The 23,151-nt window shown below is 55.2% G+C and overlaps 9 protein-coding genes across 9 annotated transcripts; 6 read left to right on the plus strand and 3 right to left on the minus strand.

Annotated features, from left to right (window-relative positions):
- Positions 1–653: 653 nt before the first annotated feature.
- Positions 654–2,392, plus strand: J4E86_005820 (uncharacterized protein; the record flags this gene model as incomplete). The annotated part of the gene is made up of 6 exons (XM_051446352.1): positions 654–882; positions 948–976; positions 1,051–1,560; positions 1,607–2,044; positions 2,095–2,252; positions 2,314–2,392. The coding sequence occupies 6 exons, from the start codon at positions 654–656 to the stop codon at positions 2,390–2,392; spliced, it is 1,443 nt and encodes a 480-aa protein (XP_051303119.1).
- Positions 2,393–3,838: 1,446 nt separating this feature from the next.
- J4E86_005821 (uncharacterized protein) lies at positions 3,839–6,915 on the plus strand (the record flags this gene model as incomplete). Its single annotated transcript, XM_051446353.1, has 5 exons — positions 3,839–4,240; positions 4,295–4,625; positions 4,688–4,900; positions 5,015–6,774; positions 6,832–6,915. The coding sequence occupies 5 exons, from the start codon at positions 3,839–3,841 to the stop codon at positions 6,913–6,915; spliced, it is 2,790 nt and encodes a 929-aa protein (XP_051303120.1).
- A 2,582-nt stretch (positions 6,916–9,497) lies between these two features.
- Positions 9,498–9,970, plus strand: J4E86_005822 (uncharacterized protein; the record flags this gene model as incomplete). Its single annotated transcript, XM_051446354.1, has 2 exons — positions 9,498–9,559; positions 9,610–9,970. The coding sequence occupies 2 exons, from the start codon at positions 9,498–9,500 to the stop codon at positions 9,968–9,970; spliced, it is 423 nt and encodes a 140-aa protein (XP_051303121.1).
- Positions 9,971–10,423: 453 nt separating this feature from the next.
- Positions 10,424–11,830, minus strand: J4E86_005823 (uncharacterized protein; the record flags this gene model as incomplete). The annotated part of the gene is made up of 1 exon (XM_051446355.1): positions 10,424–11,830. One exon carries the CDS (start codon positions 11,828–11,830, stop codon positions 10,424–10,426), a length of 1,407 nt encoding a protein of 468 aa, XP_051303122.1.
- Positions 11,831–14,487: 2,657 nt separating this feature from the next.
- Positions 14,488–15,525, minus strand: J4E86_005824 (uncharacterized protein; the record flags this gene model as incomplete). The annotated part of the gene is made up of 2 exons (XM_051446356.1): positions 14,488–14,977; positions 15,056–15,525. The coding sequence occupies 2 exons, from the start codon at positions 15,523–15,525 to the stop codon at positions 14,488–14,490; spliced, it is 960 nt and encodes a 319-aa protein (XP_051303123.1).
- A 579-nt stretch (positions 15,526–16,104) lies between these two features.
- Positions 16,105–16,849, minus strand: J4E86_005825 (uncharacterized protein; the record flags this gene model as incomplete). Its single annotated transcript, XM_051446357.1, has 2 exons — positions 16,105–16,704; positions 16,772–16,849. The coding sequence occupies 2 exons, from the start codon at positions 16,847–16,849 to the stop codon at positions 16,105–16,107; spliced, it is 678 nt and encodes a 225-aa protein (XP_051303124.1).
- An 823-nt stretch (positions 16,850–17,672) lies between these two features.
- On the plus strand, positions 17,673–18,383 carry J4E86_005826 (uncharacterized protein; the record flags this gene model as incomplete). Its single annotated transcript, XM_051446358.1, has 1 exon — positions 17,673–18,383. The coding sequence occupies one exon, from the start codon at positions 17,673–17,675 to the stop codon at positions 18,381–18,383; it is 711 nt and encodes a 236-aa protein (XP_051303125.1).
- Positions 18,384–19,401: 1,018 nt separating this feature from the next.
- On the plus strand, positions 19,402–20,027 carry J4E86_005827 (uncharacterized protein; the record flags this gene model as incomplete). Its single annotated transcript, XM_051446359.1, has 2 exons — positions 19,402–19,895; positions 20,021–20,027. 2 exons carry the CDS (start codon positions 19,402–19,404, stop codon positions 20,025–20,027), a joined length of 501 nt encoding a protein of 166 aa, XP_051303126.1.
- Positions 20,028–20,697: 670 nt separating this feature from the next.
- Positions 20,698–22,337, plus strand: J4E86_005828 (uncharacterized protein; the record flags this gene model as incomplete). Its single annotated transcript, XM_051446360.1, has 3 exons — positions 20,698–20,733; positions 20,836–22,017; positions 22,131–22,337. The coding sequence occupies 3 exons, from the start codon at positions 20,698–20,700 to the stop codon at positions 22,335–22,337; spliced, it is 1,425 nt and encodes a 474-aa protein (XP_051303127.1).
- Positions 22,338–23,151: the final 814 nt, after the last annotated feature.

Raw genomic sequence — 23,151 nt, forward strand, 5'->3', positions numbered from 1 at the left:
ATGGTATCGCCGGCCGTTGCGGTACTTGTAGTTGTATACGGCCGATTTCAGGGACGTGGTCTCGCTTCGGTCCGTGTCAGAAGGCGGCTGGTTGGCGGCTTCGTCACCCTGGGAAACTTACGATGCCGAATCGTCGCCAAATGCCGAGTCGGTTTCGTCCGAGTCCTAGACGCTTGTGTTAGCAACGCGACAATCGTTCGCGTGGGGACACGGCTTACATGAGCGATCTGGGCTCCAATGTCGGCCATGTTTTATGAGGCGCAAGATGAGAGATTGTCGCAGCGAGGGGTTTGCAGGTATCGGAACAGTGCGAACGAGAGGGTCGCCCTGCCACCACTTAGCGTGACCTTTTGTACCGATTGCAACGTTCAGGCCAGCAGCTCGAACTACTGCCTTCGCTCCCGACAGCCGTGTGACCGCGGCTCTACGCCGGCGACATGCACGCATGCAGACAGTCGACCGGCCAGACACCAGCGCTATCAGCCAGGTGCTCCGGTTGGCCACGGTCGCTTGCAATCTAGAGAGTTGTCCTTAATGAAGTGGGGATGGCAGATACCGTCGTCGACTCGTCTGCGAGAACTGCGCGCGACTATTGAGGTCGTCTTCTTCATCCTACTATCCTCACAGCGCCCGGCGAACTGTCCCACTAATCAATGCCGATCGTCGAGTCCTTACCCAGCGCAGCGGTACTGCTGTCCGCGGGACTGACAGCCCTGCTGGCCTACGTGCTGTACGCAGTGACCTACAACGTCTACTTCCATCCGCTGGCCAAGTTTCCGGGACCGCCTCTCGCCGGCGCTACGACATACTGGAAAGCGTATATTGAGTGCATCGCAAACCGGTCCTTTTGCCACTTCCTGGTCGAGCTGCATGCGCAATACGGTACGAGGGACCTGGCACGCAGTACACAAATGTGCAACGCTGACCCGTGTGGTGCGCGACGATAGGCGACGTTGTTCGTATTGGACCCAACGAGGTGTGTGAAGCATCGCGAGAATGCAGTGAACCCCACTCTGGTGCCACCACGTGTCGCTAACCATCATGGCCTAGCTCCACTTTGCCAACCCCCAAGCCTACCACGACATCTACAACAACAAGAACCGCTGGGACAAGGAAGCGACGCTCTACAAGAGCTTTAACGAGGACAGATCTAGCTTCGGCTATCTCACGTATGCCGAGGCCAAGAACCGCAAGGATGTGCTCAATCGCTCCTTCTCGCCGGCTGCCATTGAGAGCTCCGAGGGTCTGTTAATTGAAAAGACCAAGGCTCTCTGTGCAGCCTTTGAGCGGCAGAGCAAGGCTTCCGCAAGTGTTGATCTGTTTTACGCATTCCGCTGCATGAGCATAGATGTTATTACGACCTTTTGCTTTGGCAAATCCATCCACGCGGTGGATGAGCCTGACTTCAAGGCGCCCATTGTCGTGGCTCTCGATGCGGCGACCCCTGTTGCTATGTACTTCAAGTATTCTGATTTGTTCAAGAACTTCATACTGAAATGTCCGCCTAATCTGTCCAAGAAGCTCAGCCCGTTGACAGCGGGCATGATCGATCTAAACCAGGTATGTTCTTTGCTCGCTGGTGCAGCGGCCTACTAACGTGTCGAAGTTACTCTCGCAGCAGATCAACGAGCTCACTGACGACCCAGAGAAACTCAAACTTCTCCCTCACAACATGACCATCTACCATCGGCTAATGGACCCGGAAGCGCATCGCGACAAGCAGATTCCATCGGCTGAGAGCCTGTATGAAGAGGCCCAAGCGCTCATGTTTGGTGGCACAGACACCGTCGGCAACACCCTCATGGTCGGCGCTTTTCACCTGCTCAAGCATCCTGACAAGATGCAAAAGCTCAAGTCGGAACTATCCGCGGCATGGCCATCTCTCACCAGAAACGAGCCCACGGTCCGCGATCTCGAAAGGGTACCGTATCTGACCGCGGTCATCAAGGAGTCGCTCAGGCTCTCATCGGGAGTTACCGCGGGCCTTTTGCGCATCGTTCCCGCAGCCGGTGCAACGATAGCGGGAGTCGAGGTGCCGCCGCAAGTATGTCTGCATTTTGCTCTAGGCTAAGACGCGTGCTGATTGCGTGCTAGACCATTGTATCGTGTGGGAGCACATTTGTCCACTTCAACGCCGATATTTTCCAAAAGCCAGAGGAGTTTGTTCCCGAGCGCTGGCTCGATGAATCTGCGGACTTGGACAAGTGGCTCGTCGCCTTCTCGCGCGGCCCACGTATGTGCCTGGGAATCAAGTAAGTCTGGTCTTCGGTAACTTCAAGTGAGATCCGAAGCTAACGTGGTAACTTTTCGCAGCCTGGCTTGGGCGGAGTTGCGCCTCGGCTTCGGCCATGTCTTCCGCAAATTTGACCTGGAGCCCAAGGGGAAACTGTAAGTCAACTGAAGTTTCTTGCTCGTATGCTATACTAATGACGATCAGGCCTGATCAGCTGGTGTGGCGGGATGTGTTCTTGCCCTTCTACCATGAAGACCATTTGCAGGCGCATATGCAACCTGTAAGTGTGTGATAAGTATTGTGTCGGACATGGGAGCTGTTGGGGTGGTCGAGTCATTTCATAGATTGTGCGAAGACGACAAAGGGATCAGCCGACCGTTGATCGTGCTCTGGACTTGCACACGTGTAATTGAGCGCCGATCAGTCGGAGATATGGCACCTGGGCGCAGATCAATATAGTATAAGCTAGTGGGTGCCGAGGTGCAAAGGGGGACAGGGCTTTCTGAAAGAAGTTTGTCAAGCTGAAAAGGGTTTGTGACTTGAGCTGTGCCTCTACTCGGCGCATGTGATGTATTGCTGAGAGGCATCTTTCTGCAGGCGGTTCCAAAGTGGTGGAGGGTTGCATCAGACAGGGTGTTGTCGGATGTGACGAGGGCTCTGGGTGCACGACATTGCATTAGCTGCGGGTTCTATTGCGGCGTCAGCTACATGCGCGTTTGGTACAAGCGCGGAGCACTGTGGTTCGCTGCCTCGTCCAACCACAGCGCTGAGCTGGGGGGAGAAGTGAAGACCCCGCCCCGTTTGAGCAAGGAAGAAATTGAATAGACGCGCTGCAGTCTAGATGCAGTCTAGATTGGAACAAGAGCGAAAGTTAGCAATATGTTAAGCTCCAGGTTGTTTACTGATATGACTTGAAGGGGATGTGGGGGAGCGGACAGCAGAACACGAAGGTAGCTGGCGATCATGGCGATCAGCAGCAGCGATGAGAGTTTGGAGAGCAGGAGCTAAGGGCGGCGGAAGTTTTGGAGCCGATGGAGTCAGAGTTGGAGCTTTCAAGGTTGTATGAGACGATAAGGTTGGCGGTTTGTGCCAATCGGAAGGGCAAACGGGAGCGCAGAAGGGCCGATGATTGGCGGGCAGGTGTCCAAGCATGTGCGGCGGAGCGAGACGAGATGAAGGGTGACAGGCGGGCCGCAGAGGCCGGGCAGCTAGCCAGGTCGTGGATGGTTGTGGGTGGACATCTGAGGGTGACATCTGAAAGGGCATGCGATCAGCCAAGGGGTTTGGATGCAGCGATTCAGGCGTCTCAGCAGTCGTGTGGAGAGGGTGGGATGCAGGCTAGCTGGTTAGCGACGCGGGCGCATCGTCTGGCGCAGGCGAGCTAGACCCCGTTGGCTGCCATGAACTCGACTTCTCCCCGCTGAAATACTGCATACCAGTACATACCAAGTACACACGACGTAGCATCACCACCGCCTACCGCCTCCCAGCCCGCCCTTTGCCTGCCCCCAGCGCCTTCAATTCCCCAATGTCCCCATTGCGCCTGGCCGCCAGCCGTCGCACACGCCTTGACCTGGGCCCGCCCTCGCTGTGAGCGCCTTTACGATGCCCGCCACGGGAGGCAGCAGGGCCGTCCACGCGCCGCCCTCGAAGCCGACAGACAAGGGCAAGATGGCACAGGCCGCCCAGCCGCCGCGCAGAGAGAGCAGCGCGGGCACCTCAGCCCAGCGGCCCGGCATCAAGACGCGCGCATACTCGGCTCCCAACGTGCCCAAGAGCGACACCGACGGCCAGAGCGAGCTCGACCGCACCGACGAGGCCAGCGAGGCGGATGAGATTGCCGACGATGCCTTCTTCCAGCGCTACCACTTCCCCCAGCCCACGACGCTCTCCACCCAGCACGAGGAGGGCGACAGCAGCGCCGAGTCGTCGTCCGACACCGAGGGGCCCCTCTCGCCCACCCACCACAAGGACCGCCAGGCCCTGGATGCGTCGGAGCCTTCGAGCGTGAGTCCTCCTATATTCATATGGCGGGGGGACTGTAGTAACTTACATATGTAGTCCACCAGCGACTCGGCATCAACCATGCAGGACCTCAACATCGCCGTCATCGGCGCGCGGACTTCGGGCAAGAGCACCTTCATCCGCCGCGCCCTGGGCCTGCCCGACACGGCCACGACAACTTCCTGCTCGCGGCGCATGACCATCGACGGCACCCCCTACGTCGTGCGCTTCCTCGAGATGACCTTCAACGACGTGCACGTCGGCGACCGCAGCATCATCAAGTGGCCCGAGACGGTCCACGACTTCGCGACGCCGCGCATGGACGCCGCGGTCACCCTCTACGACGTCACAAACCACGAGAGCCTGGGCAAGGTTCCGGAGATGCTGAGTGCGTACCCCGCCATCGCGTCAGCCGACGCGCCTCGTACGCGACATGCTGACTGAGTCCAGGCACACTGTCCAAGGCTCACCTGCCCTTTATCCTCGTCGCCTGCAAGTGCGATCAGCACCCCGCCCACCGCGAGGTCGATCCGCAAGTTGTGGAGCAGAAAGCAAAGTCCTTCATTGGAGACGTGAGCGTGTTTCAGACCTCCGAGTCGTCCCCGGAGACGCACCGAGGATGCCTGTCCGTCATCACTCGCGCGGCCATAGCCGCCAAGCGCCGTAAGTGGCTCATTTCCTTTTGTTACACGCCCAATTGCCCATACCCAATGCCCCAAGTGCCCCCCAATGCCCCCCAATGCCCATTCCAGGGTGCAAGTCATTGACCCCCTGCAGCCAGGTCCCAGGCTTCCATGGCGCGGCGCCGGGCCAACTCTTCCGCCGTGAAATCAATCACCCAAAAGGACCTTTGGAGCCGCAAGCACGAGCGAGCTAGCTCGGAGATCTCCATGAGGTTTCAACGGGGTTCAAGCGAGGTCAAGGGCCACCGTTATAAGCCCAGCGACACCAACAAAACTTTTTTCAACGCTGAAGAGTCCCCCGGCTATGATTCCCAGGAGTCTGATGATAACGACTCGGACGCCGGCCAAAGCATCATGTCGGTGAAGCCGTCGGATGAGAATGGCTACACCTTCGAGCAGCTGGTCGACCGACTGCTCGCCCAGCCCATGTCCAAGAACGACTCCAAGTTCGTCTCCGTGTTCCTGGCTCTGTATCGGAGATTCGCAACCCCGGGCCAGCTACTAGAGGCCATCATCAAGCGCTTCGAGTCGCAGAACAAGGACAAAGAACTGCCCATGATCCGCATTATTGCCCAGCTCCGCTACCTGTCCATATTGCAACACTGGGTAGCCTACTATCCCGGTGACTTCGCCTACCCAACCACACGCCGACTCATTCGAAGGTTTGCATCGTCGTTGGCCTTGAACCGGGAGTTCTCCGTCGCCGCAACGGAGATTATTCGCGATCTTGAAATGGTCACCGAGGACGACGACACCGACTGGGCATGCAGCGACCGCCAACGAGCCCAGAACGAGAACATACCGACATTCCACAACAACGTCCTGGACGAAGACTCCGACGAGGACGAGTTCTCAAGAGCACTCGGCCACATGTCCATGAGCAGTTCGGCACGGAATTCGGTTGCCCGCAGTAGCGTAACCGGTGGCGCTTCCTCCACCAACGGCTCCATGGGCTCATCGCAGATCCTGCTTACCCAAGTCGAGAAGAACGAGCGACTCGCCCGACAATTGGAACCCAACCCAATCAAGCCCATGTCCAAGATTCAGTGGCACCAGCTTATGGGCGAATCGGACGAAGCCATCGCAAAGGAACTCACCCGGATAGACTGGATCATGTTCTCCTCGGTTCGACCACGCGATCTTGTACGTCACGTCAGCTTGAATGCCGAAGAGAAGAAGCGGTGCAAGAACCTCGAAAATGTTACGCGCATGACCGAGCACTTCAACCACGTCGCCTACCTCGTTACCAACTACATCCTCCTGCGCGACAAGCCCAAGCACAGGGCGCTCATGATGGAGAAGTGGATGAAGATTGCACGACAACTTCGGAAACTCAACAACTACAACATGCTAGGTGCCGTAATGGCAGGCATCAACGGCACCGCGATCGGACGACTGGTAGCGACTCGGGAGCTGGTCCCTCAGGCTACCAACCAAGACTTCTGGAAGCTCGACATCCTCATGGGCCAGACCAAGTCGCACTCCGCATACCGACTGGCGTGGGAGAATAGTTCCGGCGAGCGCATACCATATATTCCACTACACCGCCGCGACCTCGTATCGGCTTCGGAAGGCAACTCAACCTTCGTCGGGGATAAGAAGAAGACAGACTCCGCATTCGCACCCCACCCAGGCGTCAGCGTCTTGGAAAGCGTCGTAGGGAAACGCGATAGCCGAGAGCCACCGCCAGGCGGGGTCGTCGGCAAGGAGCGGATAAACTGGCGGAAGTTTGAGATCATGGGCGAAGTCATCGTAGGAGTACAACGCGCGCAGGGTACTCCGTACCCGAACTGGCAGCGATGCGAAGAGATTCGGAATCTGATCTTGGACATCAAGATCAACAAAGACGACGAAGTAAGTCTTCCTCACTGTTGGCACTGTTGGTATTTCCAGTATACTGACATCATCTAGGAACTCTACGAGCGCAGTACCCATCTCGAGGCGGGCAGAGCCGACGAGAAGAGCAGGATCGCAAGATGGTTCCGAGAGCGTTAGTGCTTCTCTCCTACTTACCCACCCATCCCTAGCGCGCAGCTTTTCTTATCTTCATCTTTCATGTTGAGATCAGATAAGCTAAGTGCAGGTCTTTGACTACAGCCGGGCGTCTATCCCTGCCCTCGTTGCCCTCCCTACCTCCAGCACAAAACTACCAAGCCGCCGCGAGCACCACCAATTTTGTGCGCATCTGAGCACACCACATCCACGTCATCCACACCACTACAACACGTCGCATCTACACCACATCGCATCTCGGAACTATCTACACCACATATACCCATTTTATCCCGGAGCGGACTGTATTTTTTATAACGACATTGCTTTTGTTTGCTGTTCAAGCATTATGATTGCACACTTATCTGCTATCGTCGTCATCTATCTCTTTTTTGTTCTGGCTTCGTTGCACGATACCTCATATCCCTATTTGGCGTTACTTTTATATAGCGGGGCAAATTACCACACGGTTACGTTATCATCTTCCTTTGTTGCAGGCGGGGGGTGGTGAGAGGGCATGGCGCCGGTATGGCGGAAAAGGTATGCGTAGTAGTAGGAGTAAGTGGGACTGGCTATATCAATACGAGCCGCTTTTTGATCGATTGTTGGATGTTTTGCGTGATTAGGCTGATAGTGACTGCGCCATGCTGGTGCTGTGGAGGGCGGGCTATTAGTGATGACCTTCCGGGCTCGGGACGAATCATAGGCGGCACACGTGGTATGTGGCTGGCTTCAGGCAAGCAGCGCACGGTTGGACGCCTATCGCTCCTACTACAACAACGCCCGCAACTCTTCCCAGCCTGATCTTTCCGATTGTCCTTTCTGTTCTTGCATCGTGTGAGCTTCTCCCGCAGCCTGTGTGTCACAGACTGCACTCAGCGAATCACGTCAACGCTATCGCAATTGTCCCGCGTGCGAAAGCGCATTTTCCATGACCAGCGTGATCCAACCCAATTCCAGCTCCAAGTCGACGGCGCGCTCGACTCTTTGCATCCTGGGTGTTACCGCCTCTGGCTCACCTGCGAAAGTCGAGAACGAGACAGCTTCTCCCGCATCTTGCAACAACGCTACGTTACGATAAGAGCCCATTTGCTGAAAGATCAACAAACAAGAGATACTTCCTAGGTCGTATTCTCTAATTGAATCTAGTGGGAGTTTTGATTCAAGACCGTACTGTGGTAGAGCACCTACCCTCCCACGCCTTCATCAGCTCATTTCCAACTTCTGAGCCTAAGTTCAAGACCGAGTCGCTAGACTGTCACTGCTCTTCCTTCAGATTACAACAACGGACAGCGAAGCGATGTATCCAACTGGTCAAACCCAATTTGTGTATGAACCGTTGGTCAATCCAAGTTCAGTGCGCTTGCTCAGAGTAATAGCGCCGGACGCCTTTGGTCAGGTCCTCGTTCAGCTGTGGGAAGACACAGAGGGTACAGCATACAGATGCCTTTCGTACACGTGGGGAGACCAATCTGAAACCTACCCAATTTGGGTAAATTACCAAGAGGGGCCCTTTCCAACTAGGGTGAATAACCAAGAGATGCAAGTCGGAAAAAATCTTTATGACTTCCTGGAAGAAGCGAGCCATGGCACTTTCGGTGAGTACTTTTGGATCGACGCGCTTTGTATCAATCAAAACGATGATGTCGAGAAGAGTCTGCAGGTACAGCGGATGGGAGACATCTACAAGAACGCCAAAGAGGTCCTCGTGTGGCTTGGTGATGGCAAAGAGAATCGTATCCCACACCTTTTCCAGCAGATAGAGCGTGCAGTTTCCGCCTCAGAAAAGACTCGCTATGTGAAGAGGAAAGGCCTCCTGGGTGTTGGGCCGACTGGTTTGAGAAGGTACGGTGACGTATGGGTTGCGCTGGACACGGCATCAGCTGTTCGCTCCAATAACGGGTGCTTCAAGGACAGGAATGATCTTTTCGATATCTGTACGACTGATTTGGCAAATCACCCTTACTGGAACCGCGCCTGGACTGTACATGAGCTATTATCGGTCCGGAGTCCGCAACGGATCTTCGTTTGTAGCAGGGGTGCACAAACGCGCGCTTTGGAAGAGCTATTGCATTACTGTCAGGATGATCCACGGTTGAGGAGGATCCAGAATTTACTGAAAGGGGCCTACTTCCGCCACGGTTCCGCAATCCCCTTCTGGTTCATCTTTTACCAGCTCGGTCGCACGCTGGAATGCCGCGATCCTCGAGATCGCATCTACAGTCTACTGTCTGTGACAGGGCAGGAGAGATTTACAGTCGATTATAGCGAGAGCACCTTTGGCTTATTCTTCAGGTCGGCCACCCGTTTTTCAGCGTGGGCCTGTCCTTATCTTCTGACGTTGTTGTGGCATGCGCTCGGAATCACGCGCAAGAGTGTTGAGGAAGCTTTCAAGTTTAGCCACGGATTCCAAGTGTCGATTCCTATGCGCGCCACGACTTGTGCTCGCGGACTGAATGTGCGAAAGATTTATGCGCGCGGACTGAATTTGCGAAAAAGATGTCACCCGCGGGGCGGTGCCACCGATTGGCGTGCTACAATCGAGAACTGTACATCTCGCGATATACTGCTTTGTCCGAGCACGAATGTTGGAGTACCGCGGAGAATCGGTGAAGAGATACCTGATCAAGAGAACATACATGTTGTAGTACGACGTGTGTCGAAAAACGATATTTTCCTGTCACTCCATACTCACAGCTTTGGAATGCTTCCCTACTCCAAGCAGATGGAGCTGTGGATTGACAAGGATGGGATTGAGAGTAGGATAACCAACTGGAAAGACGCTAAACGGTGGGCTGGTCTATGTCGAAGCAACATTGGATCCAACGACGACGAAAACAAGGCCGACGGAATCATGGACTCGTGGAAGTTGAAACCACATTTCACTCTCAAGATGACTCACGATTACCCGATCGCATGCGTGGATTTCATGGAATCTCAAGGAAAAGAGGCTATCAAAAAGAGTCTCCAGAATCTTGAAACTGGTCTTAGGAAAAATAGCGATGACGGCATCCGCGGGATGTTGTCGGCCACAGCGGACTTCGGCACAACCTCGTAGACTATATAGTACATCCAGGATATATGACGCAACATGTACGACGAGGCGTTACGCGGATGGTGGGCTTAACCCCAGACAAAGTTAAGTGCTCTCGGTAGGCTTTGAACACGTTAGCCGTTGCTCCGCTGCACGCGACCGAATCCACGTATACGCCTAGATAGTGGCTCTGTAGTTGTAGACCTTAGGCAGCGAGCGATGAAACTCAAAATGAGATGGGTACATGACTAGCAATGGTCATGGGCCGGAAGGAGTTAGAGTCGCCCAGCTACGCTTGAAGCACTTGTCTGCGGACATCGGCGCGGACCACAGCAAACTTGATTACCATACAGACTGCATCTCAGGCGATCAATATCACATGCATTTGCGCGGGTTAACAGAAGGAAACATTGTTATTCATGGTATCGTGCACTGTAAATAGAGATTATCGAATCTTAGGTACGCAGTCGAAGCAGTCTATATCGTCAGTTCCGCCAACTTGACATCCACCAACGACGTTTTCGAACCCGACGCACTATCCACCCTCGATGTCTTCATCAGCGCAACCCCCAACAGCGCATCTTCCATGCCACCGAGCAGACTGGCCGCCTGCTCCTTATCCCAATAGCTCTCGTTGAAGCAGACGCTAAGGACGAGTTGGCCCTCCCAGATCCACGTGTGCACCATCATGCGCATCGTCAGGGTTTCAGCGCCCAACCAAAAGTCTCTGACTTTAACAAGTCCGTCGCCGATGTTCTTGCTGACCTGCTCGTCTACTTCGCCCAGGAAAGCAAAGCGGGGTTGCGGTGATCCGTCCGCCTCGCACTTCTTGACGTACAGCGTCTCTTCGAGGCGCTGGTGGAAGAATGGCGACGACGGGAGGTACGGCGCGTAGCCGGCGGCATAGACGGGTGCGAGTTGCGAGTAGTAAGAGTCGAAGTCGGTTTCTGGCGAGACGATGACTTCCGTGGTGATGACGCTGGTGTAGCTTGTGGGCGAATTCTCTGGCGCCGCGCCTTCTGGGATCAGAGTGCGGAGGTTGGAGTGGAACGAGGCCATGAAGCTTCGTGCTTCTTTTGTTTGTGCGAGTTTGGCAACGGAGCTGATGAGGGCGGCGTGGAGAGCGACGTCGATGGCCAGAGCGCGCGTCTCGCAACTGTCCATGACGGTCTTGGTGTCGCGCTTGGACAGCTTGACAAAGTGTCGCTGAGTGTATCCCGGTCTCTGCGATTTCATCGTGGGTGTCAGCTCCAGGGCTGGCTTGTGGGGCTCTAGTGCTGCGAGACGGCTCTCAGCTTGCGCTTCAATCTCCGGTGTCTTCTCGTGCCCGATTCCAAGCGTCAACTCCATGCTCGGCGTTAGGTTCTTGGCGCACCCGCCAAAGACTAGGTTAGGGTTCATATTGGCCAGAGACTCGACGAGGTGGTTGAGGCAGAAGATTGCGCCGCGGGCGTCGACGCGGTAGTGCGGGGACCAAATCATGACTTCGGATGTGTCGGGCAGGAAGTAGCACATCATCTGTTCATTCCGTGGAATCCGTCCCAGCAGTTCATCAACAGTCTTGCCCTCGGCGACGGAGAATGTGGCCGAGACCCACAAGGCGATGGAGGGTTCGTCTCCGACGCGGTAGATGTATCGACCGTTGTATGGGAATGCGGCAATCTCTGGATGGTTGTAGCGGACTTGTTTCCAGGCCGTCCGCAGGTAGGCAGCAGGGTCTTTGATGTCGGGGTGGAATTCGAGTTTGGCAACGGCGTTCTTGGCCCAGTTGTCGCGGCCGATGGCGTTGGGGACGTTGCGGGTGAGTATGTTGATTCTCTCGAGGTAGGTTTGCGCGCGCTCCCAACGACCTGGTCGGGTTTCTTTCCAGGTAGCGTCCTCCATGATCGTTGAGTGAGGCAGGAGTAAGGGTCAAGAGAGGATGAGTAGTAGTCACGACAAGACTTTGAGCCAAGAGAAGAGGTTGGGCCAAGAGAGGAGGAGATGTCGAGAGAAGAGTATGAGCCAAGAGAGGAAGAGACAAGAGATGACAAGAGAATATAAGACAACTCAAGAGTTGGAGAACAGGTGGGCAAGTGCAGCCGATATATCGTGCCGCTTCCTGGGGTACGGTCTCACATATATAGTTAAGTGGGCCGCCGTTACAACCGTGGAGTTCAAGCTGCGGATATCGAACGATTCCAGCGGCGTTACGTCGGTGTAGAGATGCGGAAGCGCTAGTCCTGGCGAAGAGGTTCTTTCACCGTTGATACTACACACCACAGTTCAGCTTGGGCGAAGACAACTTGGGAAGGGCCTTTTCCTGCAGCCACCAAATACACTTGGCCTGAGTAAATGACCTTCAGTGGAAGCAATATTCTACGCTTGTGTGCACGGGCGCACTTCGGGTTTCGACCGCTGCGTGTTCTGGACGAGTCTGGGTCGTGGTGTCGAGACATATAGCCAAGGATGCGGGTCGAGGCGAACGGCCCGCTGCAAGCTACGTCTAACCTTCCCATCGCGCATCGCCGTCGTCATCATTGCTTTTTGTTCGCGTCGAGGTCGCTCAATTCATCGCTGTATAACAGGAATACTTTTGTTGATAATGGGACATGAGTCTGCATCGTGTATGTCGAGGGTTCACCGTAAGCCCGATCATAGTCTCATACCTAGAGTGACCTAGACGTCGTTAGCGTATCCATGTCAAACTTTACTCACACTAATAAACCGGAATTTCTTCACGATCTGTGGAAATCGATTTTGTGCGACAGATCGTAGGCTGAAGAGGGTTTGTAGAGAAAGGTCGTGAAAGTAAGAGTATTAGCAGTACACCATCGGAGTACTATATCCGTGCGCGAGGTCGAATGAGCCGTCGTGCGCAACGCGCCACTCTACGCTCTCGAGGATTTGTAAGTATGTGGTAATGCATTCAGTGAGTACAGTCCAGAGAGATGCCGGAGAAGGACATGGAGTACAGTCGAGGGTTCGCAGCAAGGTGTTAACGATGACGGGTAGAAAGAGTAGCAAGAGGAAGAAGAGTGTCGTCGTGTGTGGTACAGAATTAGGACAATAAGGTTCGACAGGCGCCAACACGGTGGTGAGGCGTGAAGACCGACGTCATAGCGTCGATGGGAACGGCTAGCTGCTCCTTGAAACACTGCCATTATCGATAGCGGCAACGCCGACGTGAGCACCAACAACCCAACGAGTGCACCACCTACGACATCGCGACTAGACCGTTCCCCGCCGACAGTGAAATAATATACGAATGCGAAGTCAGTGACCACGGTCATCCTGTGCGCGTCGCAACACCCCTCATACCCGCACTGACCCCAGGGACTGGACTACGGGCCCCATACTCCACGGTCCAGTACTAGTCCCTATGGTCTCCGCAACAGTTTCTAGTGGCCTCCACAACACACCGTGATGGCCGGCAATGCCGAACTTTTTCTCCATCGGACATCCCAAGACCAAGGATCTGAGAGACGCTCTGCGCGCTGCCCAAAACACATCCGCAAGACACGTTGCTTCCAAGCCTCGGGCACTTACCCATGGCTCAACCCGCAAGAACTGAGCGCTCGACTCCTTATCCGCCCTACACACCGGTTCCCAACGAAGCAGAGGTTCTAGGTACCAAATCCCCTTGCCGGGTGTCTTAGAGCCGAGGTATCGCAAACGTAGGGACAGCATTCACCATATCACATGTCTGAGTTCCTACCATCGTCGATGCGCATCTGCGTGCCCTCTCAACGACCGTGGCCTCATGGAACAAGACCAACCGCCGCCTTCTGACTACACCCCAGCGCATATGCTGACACACATTGACAACGGCATAGATGCGGATACGATTATACGGGTGTGCGCAATGCAAACTGCACTGGGATACTGATGTCACCCAGAGCATGATGAACCGTCCTCTTTCGGCGCGATGCACTCCCGTATACCTCCGCGAACTTCCGCAGAACGCGCGATCGAACATGCGCCACGGTGCACGACAGAAGACAACGTCGCGATATAACTGGGCAACAATTGTGTGGAGACGTTATCTGGTCATCTACGAAATGGCCTGGGTATAGCGAACAGTAGAAGATGGCACAGTGATCTCGGCATAAAGTCTGGAACCGCACTCGTTGGGTCGTTGCTGCCCACGTCGGCCTTGTCGCTATCCATGAAGGTTGTGCTCCCAATCTTCACATCGTTGCGTAAGCAACGTGAACTGCAATGGTCGGCAGTTCACGTCCTATTGCGCATTCCCGAGCGGGAGCTTGTGGTCTTGACATCGTTGCAATCTCGACACGAACATTAAATTCAGCAGCCATGCCTGCCATCGCGAATGCGTATCAAGGACCCAGCTGACAGCATGAAACTCGCTTCGTCCTACACATACCTCCCGGTTGAAATCATCACGTAGGTATCGACGCAGGATCAGAAGAGTTATGCACGATGTGTAATTCTAGGGCACATTGCCGGGCTTGTCCAATATGTTGGAACTACTGAATATCCTCGTGCTGCTGTGGAGAGTCATGAGAGCGGGTATAGCTATATCCCCTTTAATAAAACACTTAACAGAGTGACTTGGCCCTGTCGAACAAGCGCCGATCTCTCGCGCGTGCCACCGAGAACTTGATGGTCATCCCATGTGCTAGATAGCCGTTCGACATCATAGTCAGGATACTTGTGTGGTTGACATGTGCGTGTTGTGACGGGTACACGGTCTTAAGTTCGCGCTTCATCCCGACACTCAGCGCTTTCCGCATATTGTCTTTCGCGGCCAATCTTTCGTACTCCGTGTGGTCACAGAATGGAGCACCGATCCCAAATTTTCGCTTGTGTAGCGGTCCCAGTGGGTGGCTTAGGAGTCGAATCCGAATCTCGCAGATCTTCCTCAGCGCCATTCTTCTCAAAGTCTGTTTCACAAACTTGTGCAAGTGCTTGGTCTTGCACTTGATCTGGGCACTGGAAGCCTTCATACTCCCGTTTTGTACTTGCTGCGGTAGATACGTATCGTTGTACCAAGACGCAATCTTCAGACTGACGTATTTGACCGCGGTACTGTGCTTTTGTGGTCCATCCAGGCACGTACGCAGTTGCTTGCCGGCGAGATGAAAAGTATCCGAGAGCGCGACATACACAGGGTCTATCTCAGCGCGCGTCGGGCCGAGGATCATCTTGGGCGCAAGCTCGTCGTTGACTTTCTGTAACGGCTTCTGCACCGCGGGATGCTTCACTTCTTCGTATATAGTCTTGTTGAGTTGAAGGAGTGCGGTGGGCATCCGACATACTTCCCAGCTGCAGATGCCCGGCTCGGGGAAAACGGGATCGTAGACGATGTCTGCTAGGTAGTTGTAGATTTGGCAGCGCAGTTCGGTTAGCAGGGCCATGAATGGAGAGGACGCTGTACCATCTACCGTAGCTGTGGTTGGTTGTGGGCTTTGATAGAGTCGTCGTTGGGGCTTTCTCTTCTTGACGTTGCTGTTGGCGGGTGTCTCATCGCCGGCCGGCTTATTGAGAGGATGTGTGCGTGTAGAGGTGCCGCCTGTCTTAACTCTCTTAGCAGGCTTCGCGGTCGTGATTGCTTCGTCCTTTCGCTTTGGAGGCATCGCGACGGTATTGGGCAAGGCTTCTCGTGCGCCGCGTCGCCAGGTGTTGGCATTAGCTCGAGTTGATCTAGGATGTTAAGTGTGTCGACAAGAACGAGATGAAAGAGGAAGACGCAGTTATCATATATATTTCGAAAATTTGCTGTTTCGGTTCTGTGGTTGAGCCGTTCCAACTTGCTCGATGCTGACCAATGCAACACCCACGATACATGGCTGAAGCCTGAAGGTACCGTTCATGAGCAGAACTCGGTACCAATCAGCTTTGCGCAAGATGTCAAATATGTGTTAGCGTAACTGGCTGATAATATAGAGACATGAACAATGAAGACTGTATGATGAATGATCTCTGCGAACGTCGTCATAAATTCGTCCAGTTGGTGTTGCAAGAAACGGCATGTGCTTACAACACCAACTAGATGGATTCAGGAACACATTAACAGTGCTCGATTAGACATCAAGAAGAAGTCCCGACCAGTATAGCATATGGGCGCATCGCCGTCGGAAACCATTTTACAGAGTTGAGGATACTATACTACACAGGATACTTTTGAAACAAGAACTCTGTATCCCATTGATGTCTTAGTGCTTCTTCGCGTCCTTCTCTTTCTTCTTCTCCGCGATCAGCGCATTCAGCCTGAGAAACGACGTGAACCCTTCAACGAGACACGTACCCACCCACTTCCACCAGACCGCATCAAGGAATGTGCATCCGTGTGTTGCAAGCTTCCTCGACATGATGATGGCTTCGATTATGTGGATAGGTACCGTGATGGCCCAAACCGTGAAGCCGATTCGAGCGACGAAGCTCGCGAAGCCAGGCACAAGATACAACACGGTGTCGTAGAGAAGCGATCCAGGCTGCCAGTTTTCTGGCCGCGGTAGCAAGAGCAGGGCAAGCACGCATTGCGTAAAGTTCCACAGATGAGCAGGATGCGTGTACGCAGGAACGAAGTTCGTGACGGCGATGTCGCTTCGACCCAGAGTCTGGAGAGCGTCTTTGTCCATTTGAACAAGCCGCTCGCGAGCCTCGCGCATGGCCTTCATCGGCGGATCGAAGGCGATGACAGCTTGTTGCCCACCACAGCTCAAGACCATCTGGTTCAGATCAATGTCGACCATCTGCGCCGAGCGACTCTGCATCATAGACTTGGAAGCGTACGCTTCGACATACCGGCGTATCTAAGGTCAAGATTAGGACTGGAGTTCGATTTCGACATCAATGGTGCATGAAGTGGGTGGCGCGTACGGAGTCGTGGTGGTCTGCATTCATGTGCTTAATGATCCGCTGCTTTGCGGCTGCATCTGCAGCTTCTGGGGATGTCATGCTGGACTGGTAGTATCTTGGTGTCCGATTGACTGGTTGCTCTCGTTGAGCTCTGGAGAAGGTGCGTATGGAAATGCCGTCGTCACGATACCCGCCAGACCGGCGCAATTCGGGCCGGCCATCGGGGAAGATCTGGTGCGCCCCGCGATTGCGTCTTCCCAACGATCCTTAGCACAGCGCTCGTGATATCGAATTTATCGCGGGATTCTTTCGACGCTGCGCTACCTCAGATCTATTGTGCGCGCTACGAAGACACGTTCTTATTTCTACGCCAGCAGTGCCAGCACTAAACGGTCTCCCGCATCCTATGGGTAAACGTTCCGCCCGACCACTGATCGAGGCCTCGCCCGTGCCACAGCATGTCCCAAAGCGTTGATGTCAAGCGCATTCAGCTGACGCGTTGCTCGATGCATCGCTGCTGGGCTTGGTGTTCGCGCCAATCACGAGTAAGCGAGACCAGAGGCACACGAGCTCGCAGCGCATCGGGTTGAGCGGAACAGCTAGGCTGTCGCAAGCACGATTTCAGATCTAAAATAATCAGGTTGGCAGCGCGCAGGGATGGGGTCAAGTTTTGGGACGCTGGCGGTGGGGTGGATGTGGGTGCCACATGGTGCGTCAGACTGCATGACGGGTGGCTCGAGTGCGGCAGGGGTAGCAGGTACCTTGAAGCTTCAAACCGGTTCCTGTTCCCAGGCCGCTTTTCTCTTATTAACGAATTGCGCCGTGGTTCTGGATTCGCAACAATTTCCGAAGCACCTTCAGTTCGTCACGCATCACCCGTCTAACTACTTCCCACCCACCCAAAGACCATCCAACCAGCACCATGGCGGACACAGTTGAAGAGACCAAGCAGTCTGTCTCCGGAGAGGGAAACGCGGATGCCAACGCCTCGGTAGGCGCAAAGGGCAGTGCGGAATCATCGAGTAAGAAAACCGAAAGGAAGACGCCGAAGAAGCTGGGCGGAAAGAAGCCTCAACAGCAGCCCACTCCTGACGCCACTCCTGCCCCCGAAAGCGATGGCGAAGGGAAAGCTGAGCAAGAGGACGCAGAATCCAAGAAGCAAACCAACGGCGGCGACGCTGACAACGAGTCCGACGAACCCCAACAAGAAAAGTCAAAGTCGCAATCGAGACGCCGCCAGTCGCGTGGCCGTGGCCGACGGGGCGCAGACTCCGGTGCCGAGTCTGATGCGCGATCCGACGTGTCCCAGTCTGGAGGCCGTCGCAACCGCCAGCGCCAAAAGAAGGGCGGCAAGGGCGGAGGTCCGCTAGACGACATCACCGAGAACGTCCCTGGAGGCGATGCCGTTGGTGGAGCCGGCGAAATGGTCCAAAACACTGCTGGTAACGCCGTCAACCAAGTTGGAGACACCGCTGGCAAGGCTCTCGGAGGTCTCACTGGCGGCGGCGGCGGTGAAGAGGAGGGTGGAAAGGACGGAGGTGAGCAGCTGAGGCTGCGCCTAGAACTCAACCTCGACATTGAGATCCAGTTGAAGGCCAAGATCCACGGTGATCTCACGCTTGGATTGCTGTAAGTCAAGCACACAATCATCTATCAATGAAGCCAAATGCTAACTTTGCGCAGTAACTAGAAGACGGCCGAGGATGAATGCACGAAACGCATCGATTGTTATAATGGGAGTTCCCAATGGCGTTTGGTCTGGAGTTTTGCATGTAGTGTTACGATACGTATTGCAGTATAATACGACACAATGAACAACTTGCACCACCGTTCACTGCTGAACCATCGCGCTGGCATACTGATGGTGTTGATATTTTTGTTATCTCGTACAACTTCGTCATGATCATCGCAGCGTCAGGGGATGTCTCTACTAGGCGTGCTATTACCATGCCCTGTAATAATACTCCAGTAACCGAGAGCGCATGCGACGTCAACTCATTGAGCATGAAGCAAGCTATCCGAGCCTGAGTCTAAACTTGACAACTATTATGCCCAGGATCGAGTATTGCACAGCCGTTGCCCGCGAGATCAACGGTCCGCGTTAAGCGATCGGCGGGCGGACTAGCCACTCGCGTGGGCGCGAGACTGGTAATGCTTCGCCATCGCTACGCGCGTCGTCAGCATGTGTGCAAATGTCGGGCGACTTGCAAAGACGCGCGCAGATGCATCGTCTTGACATACGTCACGCAGCGGCTGTCAACCCGATTGGGACAGCAATGGCTGGTGTCGCTCGATGTGGGCCTGACGTCATCCGTAGCGAGCCTGAAACGGTGAGACGGTACGACGGATGAAAAGACAGGGGTGCAAGCTTGCGGCGGCGGCGTCCTTGCTTTGGGGGCTACAGAGGACCAGGCCGTTGCGAGTAATCTTGTTTTTGGAGTGGAGCTGCCCGTACCAGTCGTGGCGTGCGTAGGCGTGTAGTAGCTCCGCTTGCTGCTCGACCTTGCTGACTTCACATCTTGCTCGCATCCATCGCCGTTACCTCGACACCTCTGCGCAATTCTTCACCACCTCCACGCAGACAATCCCCATCTAGAACAGCCTCCGCCAACCGCCCGAGGCCTTGCATGATAGCAAGGATACCCGACGACATGGCCGACAAGGACTCCGACTATGAGAACCAGCCGCACGAGCGGTCGACGATGCAGCAGGAGAAGGCTGTGAACAAGGCCAAGCAGGACAAGCGCGAGGCGGGCCTGCAATCCGCCCGGTCGCGCTCCTCGTCGCGCCGCGCCCGCCGCAACCGCATCGAAGAAGACAAGAAGAACGGCAAATACATGCACACGACGTCGCTAGAAGCCCTCGAGGAAGCCGATGCAAACGGCGATCTCCAGAAGATGGGCATGTTCGAGCGTATCGGCCCGGACAGCACATCCATGGACGGGCCCGTCACATACGCCCGCGCCATGAGAGGCGAGATCCCCATGCGCGGCACCGACCCCAACCAGCCCTACCGCATGGAGCCGCAGCAAAAGGGCAGCGAGCTCAAGGACCAAGATGGATTGAAGCTGACGCTCGAGGCGAATCTGGAGATTGAGATTGAACTCAAAGCGAGTATCCGCGGCGATTTGACTTTGAGCTTGTAGTAAGTCGACCCCTGCCTTCGCCCTTTCGCTTACATCGAGCCTATACATGACTGTACGAGCGAGCGAAGGCGACGAAGTGTCTCTAGAAGATGAGCATGGACGAGTGCTAATTGGCATCACGCAGCCAATAACACAACTATCGTTGCCCTCTTCCTTCCAAAGACATCCTTCGCGTTCGCGCTCGCCGTGCAGTCTGGGCCTCGACCACCACCCCTCCTATCCTCCCCCCTCGTCTTTTCTTCTTCGCCAGCGTCCTGGCGAGACACGTAGTAACTGAACTTAACAGCGAATAGTGCTTGATGGATGTTGCATTCCCCCTCGTTCCACGACCGTCACGAACCCGCCCCGTAGCCGGCGCCGACCGCGAACAACGGGGTAGCGTTATATGGGGATACATGTTTGAGCGTTTAGGAGTTACACTGGTTGCTTTGTAGGGGCTCGGATAGCATGCGACAATAAAAGAATCGATAATGACCATCCATTTTGCTGGCGAGGCGGTCGCATTCCATGCTGTGCATACTTTGGTACCGAATGCAGGCTGCGCGGTGTCGCTCCGAGCAGCTTGTCAGCGCCCGCAGCCTGCAGATGCCCAGTGCCATCCGGCATATTGCGACAGACTGACATGCGCAGGGCAGACGCTCCAATGAATATCTTGAGACCGACAAACCTCCTGATAACCGGTAGATTTGCCATTGCGCCGGCCACGAGAGGGCTTCCTGGACCCTTGCAGCATACGTAAAATCGACCAGCGACCAGCGGGTAGAGCCAATAAGCCGCTGTGTCATGCCTCTCCACACCGAAATGTCTGGTAACGAGAGCCACAATGGCGAGGGTCTCGTACATGCGCTGCCCGCAATATTCTGCGACTGACAGCTTCACACCACATCTCATCTACGTACTGACACCTAAACCCCACCCCGTACGAGAAGCCGCTTCTAGCAATTAGTCCTACATCTCAGCAACAAGCGTGTCCCCTCTCTTTCCGATATCCAGTTCGCCGACGACAACATGGGTGCGTTCAGCGCTTTCGTTGCCCGCCGAATGGATCCCGAGGCCGCAGAGAATAGCGGCCTGCGGAGATGGCGCAGACGTGCGAATACGGTCGCAAGAGGTAAGTTCGTTTCGTCTGGCAAGGCTTGGAAGGGCAGTGATGCTGATATGGCATCGCGCAAAGGTCACGACGGCCAGGACGTCAAGGAGTCTTGGGCCAGGCGTGCGGCGAAGGGTCTCTGGGGACGCCTCCATAAACATGACGGTCGATCAAAGGATGTGGAGGCGACTGGGACTGCGTTGAGGCTCGAGCCGGACAACAACCATTCTACGGGGATGAGTACACAGCTGCTGATCTCTGCCCCTGTGGCTTCCCATTCCGATGACGTTCCGGAGAGTTCTATCCGCGATAACAATGCGACTGCGATTAAAGATTCCGGAAATGTACCAGCACCAGTACAGGATGCGCATGTATGGCAGCACCTTGCAATCGAATCATCCTCATCCACAGCCGACACCGTCTCCTCCTCAACGACCATTACCACCACCCACTTCGGAAGCCCACTGACACGCTTTCCTCATCATACACATGCGCGAAGTCCCACACCCGACTGGATCCCGGCTTCCACAAGTCCCCGTATCTCGGACGTCTCTACCGCCATCGAGTCGCCCTGGGGTTCTTATCTATCCGTTGACCCCCACCACGAGCTCATCAACAGCATCGAACGATTCCAATCCGCGCTTCTCGTGGACTCCAGCATGATTGACAACATCTGCGGCGACGTACGAGATATACTTGAGATAGCTAGCAATAACTTGCTGACCGTCGGATGCGACCTACAAAGGCTGCTGGTCATCTGGCGTAAGATCACCGGCAACGCAGCGAACGTTGCTGTGCTTGAGGCACTGTACCCGTGTGCCCTTGTAAGCAAGGAGCATGTCGCAAAAGCTTGCGTAGACATGAAGAAAGGGCTTCAGTCCTATCGCGACTGGTCGGACATTGTGGCTCGCAACAAGAGGATAGCCCAATCTCAGAACGCTATCAGTCATATGTGGTGCGCAGCCTTAAACCAGAAGATGAAAGCGCTCGACGTGCTCGAAGCGCTGGACTTTGACGATGTTGCTGCTCAGGTAGAGCTTGTTATGAGGAAGTACATCGGTGCTGGGGAGGAAGTCGCGACTTTAGGTGGACCAGCTGCACCTGCCAGCATGACTAACACCTCGCTGCCTAGCGCCATTGCCAGATGCCGCCGCACGTCGCCTTCACTGAGCAAGCGCCTGTTCTCTACACTGTCGCGACCAACATCGCGATACCCACAGTCATGCCAGTCGCCTACGCCTACCGCACCCACGTCAAGGCTATCACTCCCAGCAGCCTCGGTGCAACATGGAAGCCAGTTTACGCCAGCCGTAGGAAGCGCCCCCAGCCATGTTCAGCCTGCAACAGCTAGGTCGGGGTCGACTGCGTCTACCACGAATGCGCCCAGCTATGCCCGGCCGACGAAAGCAAGCCTGGGATGGCGCCAACCGGCAGCCAGCATGACTGCATCCAGCGTCGCAACAACTTATCGATCGCATCGTCCGGCTTCTGCGACTGATGGTTATCGGGCGACTCGGGTACAACTCCAGAGCACCCCAAACAACGAGCACAGAGGCCCTTCACCTGATCTCGAACACGCTCCGCCCATCCCACCCAAGTCCATCAAGAGACTGATATCTAGAGCGTCCTCCCCGTTGCCCGCTCACCTACGCTCGGACTCAGCCCTATCGCTGAACGACGTAGCCACTACACGGCGCAGTACCTGCTCTTCAATCTATACTAACAGCAAGCTTCCTGTAAAGGCCAATGGCACGAGTAATCCAAGTTTCCTTCGACCTGCCGGAGTTGATGCGCGGACCGAGCATCACGCGGACACGCCCCGCGTACCTACATCGCGTCTTGTGTGCGACAAGCTCGCCGTCCGCGTCGATCACAGTCGGAATCCCAGCATCACCACGCATGACATGGCCGTCAGAATGGACGAGATACGCGCGAGGATGAGTCGGATGACGGCAGGTATGAAGGCAAGGAAGTTGAAAAGAGAAAATAACGTCTCTAGAAGTGAGCTGACAGTGGATGCGACACAAGATGGGCGGACGAAAGCTACAGATGACGCGCACGCCCAGAAAGACCAGCGAGGATAGAGATGCAACAGACGCCAGACGTCACTGTGGGCAGCGAGCACAAATGCAGTGAACGCCTCCACGCGTGCCAGTTCTGCGTCC

This window comes from Alternaria arbusti (assembly GCF_024043155.1).
Source record: "Alternaria arbusti strain BMP 1465 chromosome Unknown scaffold_6, whole genome shotgun sequence".
In the NCBI taxonomy this organism is placed as follows: domain Eukaryota; kingdom Fungi; phylum Ascomycota; class Dothideomycetes; order Pleosporales; family Pleosporaceae; genus Alternaria; species Alternaria arbusti.